Genomic DNA, 11,759 nt, shown 5'->3' with positions numbered 1-11,759 from the left:
TGTAATAATACTATATATGTTGTTACTAGGTCAGTTTAGTTCAGCGGTGACTCTGCTAGAGTACTACTGCTATAAGAACAGCTGGGCTCTACCTGAGTACTACCTCTACTACTAATAATACTATATAATATACTGTAATAATACTATATATGTTGTTACTAGGTCAGTTTAGTTCAGCGGTGACTCTGCTAGAGTACTACTGCTATAAGAACAGCTGGGCTCTACCTGAGTACTACCTCTACTACTAATAATACTATATAATATACTGTAATAATACTATATATGTTGTTACTAGGTCAGTTTAGTTCAGCGGTGACTCTGCTAGAGTACTACTGCTATAAGAACAGCTGGGCTCTACCTGAGTACTACCTCTACTCTACGCCGGGACAAGATGGGAAGCTAATGCTCATATACAAGGTGGGTATATGTCTCATTAATTAATTAATTTGTTGTTAATTAGTACCTTAGTTCATTCATTTTTTAAATATTTTTTTTTCTAACCTTTATTTAACGAGGCAAGTCAGTTAAGAACAAATTCTTATTTTCAATGACTGCCTGTTCAGGGGCAGAACAACAGATTTGTACCTTGTCAGCTCGGGGGTTTGAACTTGCAACCTTCCGGTTACTAGTCCAACACTCTAACCACTAGGCTACCCTGCCATTTATTCAGTCATTATTTTCACCACCTTTACTACTGCCACAACTACACACTATTTACCAAAACAAACATTCATACAACGATCTAGTCTGGCTGACGGCTGACCCACGTGACTACACAGCAGGCTGTGAAGGACTTTTGAGAGCTGGTGTCAGCCAGATTAACAACGACTGTGTCCACATCCTTTTAATTCTCCTGTCTGCGCGTGTGTGTTTGTGTCTGTTAGGTCGTGATCTCGTCGACGAGGAGTAGCTTCATGCCAGACAAGGTGTGTACGGTGTTGGAGGACGCTAAGGAGCTGGCAGCCCAGAATGCACTCTGGAACCTGGGTTAGTAATTAAACACCCGCTTGACACTTGTTAGAGCAGTGACTCATAACCGGTGGCACCCTTTAATGTGGTCCGCGATGGGATTTAGGGGGAAAGTATTATTTGTGGATTTTTAAAAAATAACGTGACTTCAGGCTCCACTTTTTAACGTTTATACCTGGTTAAAAGTATGTCGAAATTATTATGGATCTTTTAAAATAAATATATATTAAAAATGACATCCTTTACAAATATCTTCTCTCCATGGAATTCCCAAATTAGCTCTCGGGCCTCGATGTTGCCTACACAGGATATGGGGTTCCCAGTTTGCAATCAATTGACCGATTATTATTATTTTTATTTTTTTAAACTGTTCTCTCTACTCTATCCCTTCCTCTCTCAGACTGTTCCTTCCTCAACGGTAGTTCCCCGGGTTCGCTCTCTCCTCCTCTTCCTCCCGTCTCCTACGGTTCTCTCTCTCCTCCTCCTGTCTCCAACAGCCCCGGTCTCCTCTCATACGGCTGTACCAGAGCCTTCCCCTACCCTCTCTCTCCCACCACCCCACAGAGACTCTATATCCCCCCTAATCAGAACCCTGCCTTCTTCTGATCATCCCTCCATCATCACTCGCTGTGTGAGAAGAGGGAACACAGGGATGGAGGAGGGAGGTGGAGGTGAACAACATCTAGTTTGTTACTGAGCCATTTTACTTTTGTGTTGGATGTTTGGTTGGTTTAGTTTTTCGGGTCGTTTGGTTTTCAAAAGACGGCCATTCTGTAATTCATATGTTAAGTTGACTCAGGAAGGGCTGCATTCATTCTGCTCACAGTGTTACTCTATGCGGCAAAGGTACATGCTAAGCGGGATCCTCCGGACGTCTAACTCCGACGTCACCCCGTTTGAAGTTGACATTTAAAATTGTTACGGTAAGGGTTAAGTTTAGGGTTAAGGTAAGGGTAGGGTTTAAGGTACGGGTAGGGTTTTAGGGTAGGGTTGTCCCAAGGCTCCCACATAGCATCTACCCAAACCCCATATAGTTAAGGTAAACAAGGGAATTATAGATCAAACTGAAGAAAACCTCATTTACTTTAGCGCTTATTTTATATCTTGGCAATAATGATACTTGAATAGTATTGACTTTTGACCATATGTATTTATAAAACATGATTTAAATATTTTAGTGACTTTTTTTTATTTAAATGTACTGTATTTTATTTTTATGTCATCATCCACCTATATTATCTTTTACGGCAGTATATTTAGGTCCTATTGTATCGTATAATATTCAAAAAATCAAACAATGTCAAAATTCTGTACTGAAAAAAAAAAATATCTACTTCTAATTTGTTATTCAATTCATGATTTATTTATTAGCAGCTGGTGATTTTGAACAACAAAGGGAAATCAAGTGAGCAGATCTAAATGGAAAAGCCGATGTGTAAAAGACAATCCAAAATGGTTCCGTCACATAATATATTTATTGAGATTTAAATATTGAATATTATTATTATTATTAACATTATAAAGACATAGCGATCATCAACAAGACAGCGTTGCCTCTCCTCCAAAAATATTCACTTTTCATTTTGTTGTCTTTTTTTATTTTAAATGTCATTTACAGTTTTTGTCAAAAAAAAAGTGATTTAAAGGGATACTGTGTGATTTAAAGGGATACTGTGTGATTTAAAGGGATACTGTGGGATTTAAAGGGATACTGTGGGATTTAAAGGGATACTGTGTGATTTAAAGGGATACTGTGGGATTTAAAGGGATACTGTGGGATTTAAAGGGATACTGTGGGATTTAAAGGGATACTGTGGGATTTAAAGGGATACTGTGGGATTTAAAGGGATACTGTGGGATTTAAAGGGATACTGTGGGATTTAAAGGGATACTGTGTGATTTAAAGGGATACTGTGGGATTTAAAGGGATACTGTGGGATTTAAAGGGATACTGTGTGATTTAAAGGGATACTGTGGGATTTAAAGGGATACTGTGGGATTTAAAGGGATACTGTGGGATTTAAAGGGATACTGTGGGATTTAAAGGGATACTGTGGGATTTAAAGGGATACTGTGGGATTTAAAGGGATACTGTGGAATTTAAAGGGATACTGTGGGATTTAAAGGGATACTGTGGGATTTAAAGGGATACCGTGGGATTTAAAGGGATACCGTGGGATTTAAAGGGATACCGTGTGATTTAAAGGGATACTGTGGGATTTAAAGGGATACTGTGTGATTTAAAGGGATACTGTGGGATTTAAAGGGATACTGTGGGATTTAAAGGGATACTGTGGGATTTAAAGGGATACTGTGGGATTTAAAGGGATACTGTGGGATTTAAAGGGATACTGTGGGATTTAAAGAGATACTGTGGGATTTAAAGGGATACTGTGGGATTTAAAGGGATACTGTGGGATACTGTGGGATTTAAAGGGATACTGTGGGATTTAAAGGGATACTGTGGGATTTAAAAGGATACTGTGTGATTTAAAGGGATACTGTGGGATTTAAAGGGATACTGTGGGATTTAAAGGGATACTGTGGGATTTAAAGGGATACTGTGGGATTTAAAGGGATACTGTGGAATTTAAAGGGATACTGTGGGATTTAAAGGGATACTGTGGGATTTAAAGGGATAATGTGGGATTTAAAGGGATACTGTGGGATTTAAAGGGATACTGTGGGATTTAAAGGGATACTGTTGGATTTAAAGGGATACTGTGGGATTTAAAGGGATACTGTGGGATTTAAAGGGATACTGTGGGATTTAAAGGGATACTGTGGGATTTAAAGGGATACTGTGGGATTTAAAGGGATACTGTGGGATTTAAAGGGATACTGTGGGATTTAAAGGGATAATGTGGGATTTAAAGGGGTTTTAAAGGGATACTGTGGAATTTAAAGGGATACTGTGGGATTTAAAGGGATACTGTGGGATTTAAAGGGATAATGTGGGATTTAAAGGGATACTGTGGGATTTAAAGGGATACTGTGGGATTCGTTAGAGGGATACTGTGGGATTCGTTAAAGGGATGCTGTGGGATTTTTGCATTGAGGCCCTTTATCTACTTCCCCACAGTCAGATGAACCATTTTTACGTCTCTGCGTCTAGTATGAAGGACGCCTAGAGGTAGTTTCACGAGCCAATGCTAACTAGCGTGCTAGCATATACCCATAGACTTCCAGTCGTTGCGCTAGCGCTAGTTAGCAACTTTCTTCAAACTGCATGGCAGACACGTACAAAATGGTATCTACTGAGTTCATCTGACTGAGGAAGTAGATTAAAAAAAAGAAATCCAGAAGTATCCTTTTAAATGAACAAAACTGATGTACTGTACCGGTGATACCGGTCCATATTGTCTCTCCAGTTGGTTCAGTTGACCGTCGGGAACACACACACACACACACACCGGTACAGATACACACACACACACACACACACACCGGTACAGATACACACACACACACACACACACACCGGTACAGATACACACACCGGTAAATAAATTCTAAAAGTTCTGTAATTTTTCTCCAGCAGTTGTTTTGTTTACATCTATGTTGTTTACACTTCGTTGTTATGGTTTCCTCCCATGTTGTTCTCATGGGGTGCTCAGTTCTATTCCCTATATAGTACACTACTTTAGACCAGAGCCCTATTCCCTATATAGTGCACTACTTTAGACCAGAGCCCTATTCCCTATATAGTGCACTACTTTAGACCAGAGCCCTATTCCCTATATAGTGCACTACTTTAGACCAGAGCCCTATTCCCTATATAGTGCACTACTTTAGACCAGAGCCCTATTCCCTATATAGTGCACTACTTTAGACCAGAGCCCTATTCCCTATATAGTCCACTACTTTAGACCAGAGCCCTATTCCCTATATAGTGCACTACTTTAGACCAGAGCCCTATTCCCTATATAGTGCACTACTTTAGACCAGGGCCCTATTCCCTATATAGTCCACTACTTTAGACCAGAGCCCTATTCCCTATATAGTGCACTACTTTAGACCAGAGCCCTATTCCCTATATAGTGCACTACTATAGACCCTATTCCCTATATAGTACACTACTTTAGACCAGAACCCTATTCCCTATATAGTACACTACTAATAGGGCTCTGGTCTAAAGTCGTGCACTATATAGGGAATAGGGCTCTGGTCTAAAGTAGTGTACTATATAGGGAATAGGGTCTAAAGTAGTGCACTATATAGGGAATAGAGTTCCATTTGGGAGGTATGTTTTTCTTCTCATACACACACTGTTCACTAGGAACATTTTAACTGGTTACTGAGATCATGTTGAATTTAATAAACAAATTAAATACAGTGTGTCTTGTGTTTGTGTGGTGTGTGACTGACTTTTCCAACAAAGCACAATTAAGATAAAACATCAAATAAAAATAGTGACACAAGGAAATAAATACACAGTGAATAACAATGACGGGTAAAAACAACATGGCTATATACAGGAAGTACCAGGTAATAACATGGCTATATACAGGAAGTACCAGGTAATAACATGGCTATATACAGGAAGTACCAGGTAATATCATGGTTATATACAGGAAGTACTAGGTAATAACATGGCTATATACAGGAAGTACCAGGTAATAACATGGCTATATACAGGAAGTACCAGGTAATAACGTGGCTATATACAGGAAGTACCAGGTAATATCATGGTTATATACAGGAAGTACCAGGTAATATCATGGTTATATACAGGAAGTACCAGGTAATATCATGGTTATATACAGGAAGAACCAGGTAATAACATGGCTATATACAGGAAGTACCAGGTAATAACATGGCTATATACAGGAAGTACCAGGTAATAACATGGCTATATACAGGAAGTACCAGGTAATAACATGGCAATATACAGGAAGTACCAGGTAATAACATGGCTATATACAGGAAGTACCAGGTAATAACATGGCTATATACAGGAAGTACCAGGTAATAACATGGCTATATACAGGAAGTACCAGGTAATAACATGGCTATATACAGGAAGTACCAGGTAATAACATGGCTATATACAGGAAGTACCAGGTAATAACATGGCTATATACAGGAAGTACCAGGTAATAACGTGGCTATATACAGGAAGTACCAGGTAATATCATGGTTATATACAGGAAGTACCAGGTAATATCATGGTTATATACAGGAAGTACCAGGTAATATCATGGTTATATACAGGAAGTACCAGGTAATATCATGGTTATATACAGGAAGTACCAGGTAATATCATGGTTATATACAGGAAGTACCAGGTAATAACATGGCTATATACAGGGAGTACCCGGTAATAACATGGCTATATACAGGAAGTACCAGGTAATAACATGGCTATATACAGGAAGTACCAGGTAACAACATGGCTATATACAGGGAGTACCAGGTAACAACATGGCTATATACAGGAAGTACCAGGTAATAACATGGCTATATACAGGGAGTACCAGGTAATAACATGGCTATATACAGGAAGTACCAGGTAATAACATGGCTATATACAGTTTAGGCGAGGTGCTGGCTAGCGGAGTAGAACACCTGTTTATGAGAGGTGCTGGCTAGCAGAGTAGAACACCTGTTTAGGAGAGGTGCTGGCTGGCAGAGTAGAACACCTGTTTAGGAGAGGTGCTGGTTAGCAGAGTAGTACACCTGTTTAGGAGAGGTGCTAGCAGAGTAGAACACCTGTTTAGGAGAGGTGCTGGCTAGCAGAGTAGAACACCTGTTTAGGAGAGGTGCTAGCAGAGTAGAACACCTGTTTAGGAGAGGTGCTAGCAGAGTAGAACACCTGTTTAAGCGAGGTGCTGGCTAGCAGAGTAGAGCACCTGTTTAAGCGAGGTGCTGGCTAGCAGAGTCGAACACCTGTTTAGGAGAGGTGCTGGCTAGCAGAGTAGAACACCTGTTTAGGAGTGGTGCTGGCTAGCAGAGTAGAACACCTGTTTAGGAGAGGTGCTAGCTAGCAGAGTAGAACACCTGTTTAGGAGAGGTGCTGGCCAGCAGAATAGAACACCTGTTTTGGAGAGGTGCTGGCTAGCAGAGTAGAACACCTGTTTAGGAGAGGTGCTGGCTAGCAGAGTAGAACACCTGTTTAGGAGAGGTGCTGGCTAGCAGAGTAGAACACCTGTTTAGGAGAGGTGCTGGTTAGCAGAGTAGAACACCTGTTTAGGAGAGGTGCTGGCTAGCAGAGTAGAACACCTGTTTAGGAGAGGTGCTAGCAGAGTAGAACACCTGTTTAGGAGAGGTGTTGGTTAGCAGAGTAGTACACCTGTTTAGGAGAGGTGCTGGCTAGCAGAGTAGAACACCTGTTTAGGAGAGGTGCTGGCTAGCAGAGTAGAACACCTGTTTAGGAGTGGTGCTGGTTAGCAGAGTAGAACACCTGTTTAGGAGAGGTGCTGGCTAGCAGAGTAGAGCACCTGTTTAAGCGAGGTGCTGGCTAGCAGAGTAGAACACCTGTTTAGGAGAGGTGCTGGCTAGCAGAGTAGAACACCTGTTTAGGAGTGGTGCTGGCCAGCAGAATAGAACACCTGTTTAGGAGAGGTGCTGGTTAGCAGAGTAGTACACCTGTTTAGGAGAGGTGCTAGCAGAGTAGAACACCTGTTTAGGAGAGGTGTTGGTTAGCAGAGTAGTACACCTGTTTAGGAGAGGTGCTGGCTAGCAGAGTAGAACACCTGTTTAGGAGAGGTGCTGGCTAGCAGAGTAGAACACCTGTTTAGGAGTGGTGCTGGTTAGCAGAGTAGAACACCTGTTTAGGAGAGGTGCTGGCTAGCAGAGTAGAGCACCTGTTTAAGCGAGGTGCTGGCTAGCAGAGTAGAACACCTGTTTAGGAGAGGTGCTGGCTAGCAGAGTAGAACACCTGTTTAGGAGTGGTGCTGGCCAGCAGAATAGAACACCTGTTTAGGAGAGGTGCTAGCAGAGTAGAACACCTGTTTAGGAGAGGTGTTGGTTAGCAGAGTAGTACACCTGTTTAGGAGAGGTGCTAGCAGAGTAGTACACCTGTTTAGGAGAGGTGCTAGCAGAGTAGAACACCTGTTTAGGAGAGGTGTTGGTTAGCAGAGTAGTACACCTGTTTAGGAGAGGTGCTAGCAGAGTAGAACACCTGTTTAGGAGAGGTGTTGGTTAGCAGAGTAGTACACCTGTTTAGGAGAGGTGCTAGCAGAGTAGTACACCTGTTTAGGAGAGGTGCTGGCTAGCAGAGTAGTACACCTGTTTAGGAGAGGTGCTGGCTAGCAGAGTAGTACACCTGTTTAGGAGAGGTGTTGGTCAGCAGAGTAGAACACCTGTTTAGGAGAGGTGCTGGCTAGCAGAGTAGAACACCTGTTTAGGAGAGGTGCTAGCAGAGTAGTACACCTGTTTAGGAGAGGTGCTGGCTAGCAGAGTAGTACACCTGTTTAGGAGAGGTGCTGGCTAGCAGAGTAGTACACCTGTTTAGGAGAGGTGCTAGCAGAGTAGTACACCTGTTTAGGAGAGGTGCTGGCTAGCAGAGTAGTACACCTGTTTAGGAGAGGTGCTAGCAGAGTAGTACACCTGTTTAGGAGAGGTGCTGGCTAGCAGAGTAGTACACCTGTTTAGGAGAGGTGCTGGCTAGCAGAGTAGTACACCTGTTTAGGAGAGGTGCTAGCAGAGTAGTACACCTGTTTAGGAGAGGTGCTGGCTAGCAGAGTAGAACACCTGTTTAGGAGAGGTGCTGGCTAGCGGAGTAGAACACCTGTTTAGGAGAGGTGCTGGCTAGCAGAGTAGAACACCTGTTTAGGAGAGGTGCTGGCTAGCAGAGTAGAACACCTGTTTAGGAGAGGTGCTAGCAGAGTAGAACACCTGTTTAGGAGTGGTGCTGGCTAGCAGAGTAGAACACCTGTTTAGGAGAGGTGCTGGCTAGCAGAGTAGAACACCTGTTTATGAGAGGTGCTGGCTAGCAGAGTAGAACACCTGTTTAGGAGAGGTGCTGGCTAGCAGAGTAGAACACCTGTTTAGGAGAGGTGCTGGCTAGCAGAGTAGAACACCTGTTTAGGAGAGGTGCTGGCTAGCAGAGTAGAACACCTGTTTAGGAGAGGTGCTGGCTAGCAGAGTAGAACACCTGTTTAGGAGAGGTGCTGGCTAGCAGAGTAGAACACCTGTTTAGGAGAGGTGCTGGCTAGCAGAGTAGAACACCTGTTTAGGAGAGGTGCAATAATTTAATAACCAACGCAGAGTAGAACACCTGTTTAGGAGTACCAGTACGGAGTCGATGTGCAGGGGAACAAGCTAATTGAGGTAGCTATTTACATATAGGTCAGTAGTGTAAAGTAACTAGGCAACAGGATAGTTGATTGTCAGTAGCAGCAGCGTATGTGATGAGTCAAAAGAGTTCAATGCAGATAGTTAAATGGTTAACCAATAGCTACCCAGACTAACTATTTATCAGTCTTATCCTGGGTCCTGTTGGTTCCAGACTTGGTGCATCGGTACCACTTGCCATGTGGTAGCAGAGAGAACAGGTCTATACGACTTGTGTGGCTGGAGTCGGACAGTGTTTAGGGCATTCCTCTGACACCGCCTGGTATAGAGGTTCGGGATAGCAGGAAGACACCCACAGTATGAGACTCAGGAGAGTGATGCTCTATGGATTACTGAGGAGAGGGTATGAGACTCGGGAGAGTGATGCTCTGTGGATTACTGAGGAGAGGGTATGAGACTCGGGAGAGTGATGCTCTGTGGATTACTGAGGAGAGGGTATGAGACTCGGGAGAGTGATGCTCTGTGGATTACTGAGGAGAGGGTATGAGACTGGAGAGTGATGCTCTGGATTACTGAGGAGAGGGTATGAGAATAAGGAGAGTGATGCTCTGTGGATTACTGAGGAGAGGGTATGAGACTGGAGAGTGATGCTCTGTGGATTACTGAGGAGAGGGTATGAGACTCAGGAGAGTGATGCTCTATGGATTATTGAGGAGAGAGTATGAGACTCAGGAGAGTGATGCTCTGTGGATTACTGAGGAGAGGGTATGAGACTCAGGAGAGTGATGCTCTGTGGATTACTGAGGAGAGGGTATGAGACTAGGGAGAGTGATGCTCTGTGGATTACTGAGGAGAGGGTATGAGACTGGAGAGTGATGCTCTGGATTACTGAGGAGAGGGTATGAGAATAAGGAGAGTGATGCTCTGTGGATTACTGAGGAGAGGGTATGAGACTCAGGAGAGTGATGCTCTATGGATTACTGAGGAGAGAGTATGAGACTCAGGAGAGTGATGCTCTGTGGATTACTGAGGAGAGGGTATGAGACTCAGGAGAGTGATGCTCTGTGGATTACTGAGGAGAGAGTATGAGACTCAGGAGAGTGATGCTCTGTGGATTACTGAGAAGAGGGTATGAGACTCAGGAGAGTGATGCTCTGTGGATTACTGAGGAGAGGGTATGAGACTCTGGAGAGTGATGCTCTGTGGATTACTGAGGAGACAGTAAGAGTGGTTTCATCAATAATTGCATCGATGACGTCATCCCCACAGTGACTGTACGTACATACCCCAACCAGAAGCCATTGTCACGCCCTGACGGTAGAGTTCTTTATATGTCTCTATGTTGGTTAGGTCAGGGTGTGATTTGGATGGGCATTCTATGTTCCTTTTTCTATGATTTGTATTTCTGTGTGTTTGGCCTGGTATGGTTCTCAATCAGAGGCAGCTGTCTATCGTTGTCTCTGATTGAGAACCATACTTAGGTAGCCTGTTTTCCCACCTGTATTTGTGTGTAGCTGTCCATGTATAGTTGTCCTGTGAGCACTACGTTGGCGTCACGGTTTCGTTTTGATGTTTATTGTTTTGTTGACGACATCTTCTAATAAAGAAGTATGCACGCTGACCACGCTGTGTTTTGGTCCGCTGTTTCCACCTTAGACGATCGTGACACATTCAGGAGAGTAGTGTGAGCATGCCACAAGTACACTCTAGGTCTTAGTTCCTCATTCCGTCTCTACCTCCTAAAATATAAAACACATTTCTCTAGGTCTTAGTTCCTCATTCCGTCTCTTCCTCTTTAAACGTGACACACATCTCTCCATACCCACCACCATACAAACTCTAAAAGAAGATAGGCCTTCATAGCAAGATAATTATCACACACACACACACACACACAGTCTATCCACACAGCGACACAGTAGCAGACTCATCGTGAGATGAATGCATAGTCTGAGACAGTTCACTCTGAAACAGCAGCGGGGTGTAAAATCACTGAGGAAGCCAGGCTAGTAGAAAAGCCATATTACAACCTGTGTGTGTGTGTGTGTGTGTGTGTGTCATAATTGCCTGGTTTGCTCTGTAACACATTAGTTCACACGCACATCCGTAATATACAATAAGACCCGTGACAACAGGTCACACAGTGGCGTTTGTTTCATCACCGCTCAGTGGCGTTTAACTGGCTTTACCCCGGGAAGAGTAGCTGCTGCCTTGGCAACGGCGAAAGGGGAGCCGTAGTAAAATAGAAATACAACCATCTGTCCGGTGAAGTAAACAAATCAGATATTACCCATAACAAACGGTTATACTCACGTAGAGGAATGTCACGTTTTTTTTCCCCCGACAGTTTACTAAAACAACGACTGATTGAGAACCACGGAATTCCAGCCGAGTCACAACACACTTCCTCCGGAAGCATTTAGACATCATTAAATCAACTAGTTTAATACACTGACAACAAACGCAACAATAAATATATACGGTGCATTAAAAGGAAAGTATTCAGACCCCTTGACTTTTTTCAACCTTGTTATGTTACAGCCTTATTCTGA

General features: G+C 43.0%; 1 protein-coding gene across 1 annotated transcript; it reads left to right on the top strand.

Moving 5' to 3' along the window:
* Positions 1-87: 87 nt before the first annotated feature.
* Positions 88-4,704, top strand: LOC118965976 (probable RNA-binding protein 46). The gene is made up of 4 exons (XM_036987137.1): positions 88-417; positions 885-987; positions 1,370-2,624; positions 3,846-4,704. The coding sequence occupies exons 1-3, from the start codon at positions 283-285 to the stop codon at positions 1,573-1,575; spliced, it is 444 nt and encodes a 147-aa protein (XP_036843032.1). The 5' UTR covers positions 88-282; the 3' UTR covers positions 1,576-2,624; positions 3,846-4,704.
* The last annotated feature ends 7,055 nt before the right edge of the window (positions 4,705-11,759 follow it).

This window comes from Oncorhynchus mykiss, chromosome 9 (assembly GCF_013265735.2).
Source record: "Oncorhynchus mykiss isolate Arlee chromosome 9, USDA_OmykA_1.1, whole genome shotgun sequence".
Taxonomy (NCBI): domain Eukaryota; kingdom Metazoa; phylum Chordata; class Actinopteri; order Salmoniformes; family Salmonidae; genus Oncorhynchus; species Oncorhynchus mykiss.
The sequence above is the reverse complement of the archived record's forward strand: the minus strand, read 5'-3'. Positions and strand labels throughout refer to the sequence as shown.

Excerpts from the sequence above, each read along its gene's own strand:
- LOC118965976 (XM_036987137.1), top strand. The coding sequence starts at position 283 with ATGTTGTTACTAGGTCAGTTTAGTTCAGCGGTGACTCTGCTAGAGTAC. Across the intron at positions 418-884 it reads AGCTAATGCTCATATACAAG|GTCGTGATCTCGTCGACGAG; the intron begins GTGGGTATATGT and ends TGTGTCTGTTAG. Across the intron at positions 988-1,369 it reads GAATGCACTCTGGAACCTGG|ACTGTTCCTTCCTCAACGGT; the intron begins GTTAGTAATTAA and ends TTCCTCTCTCAG.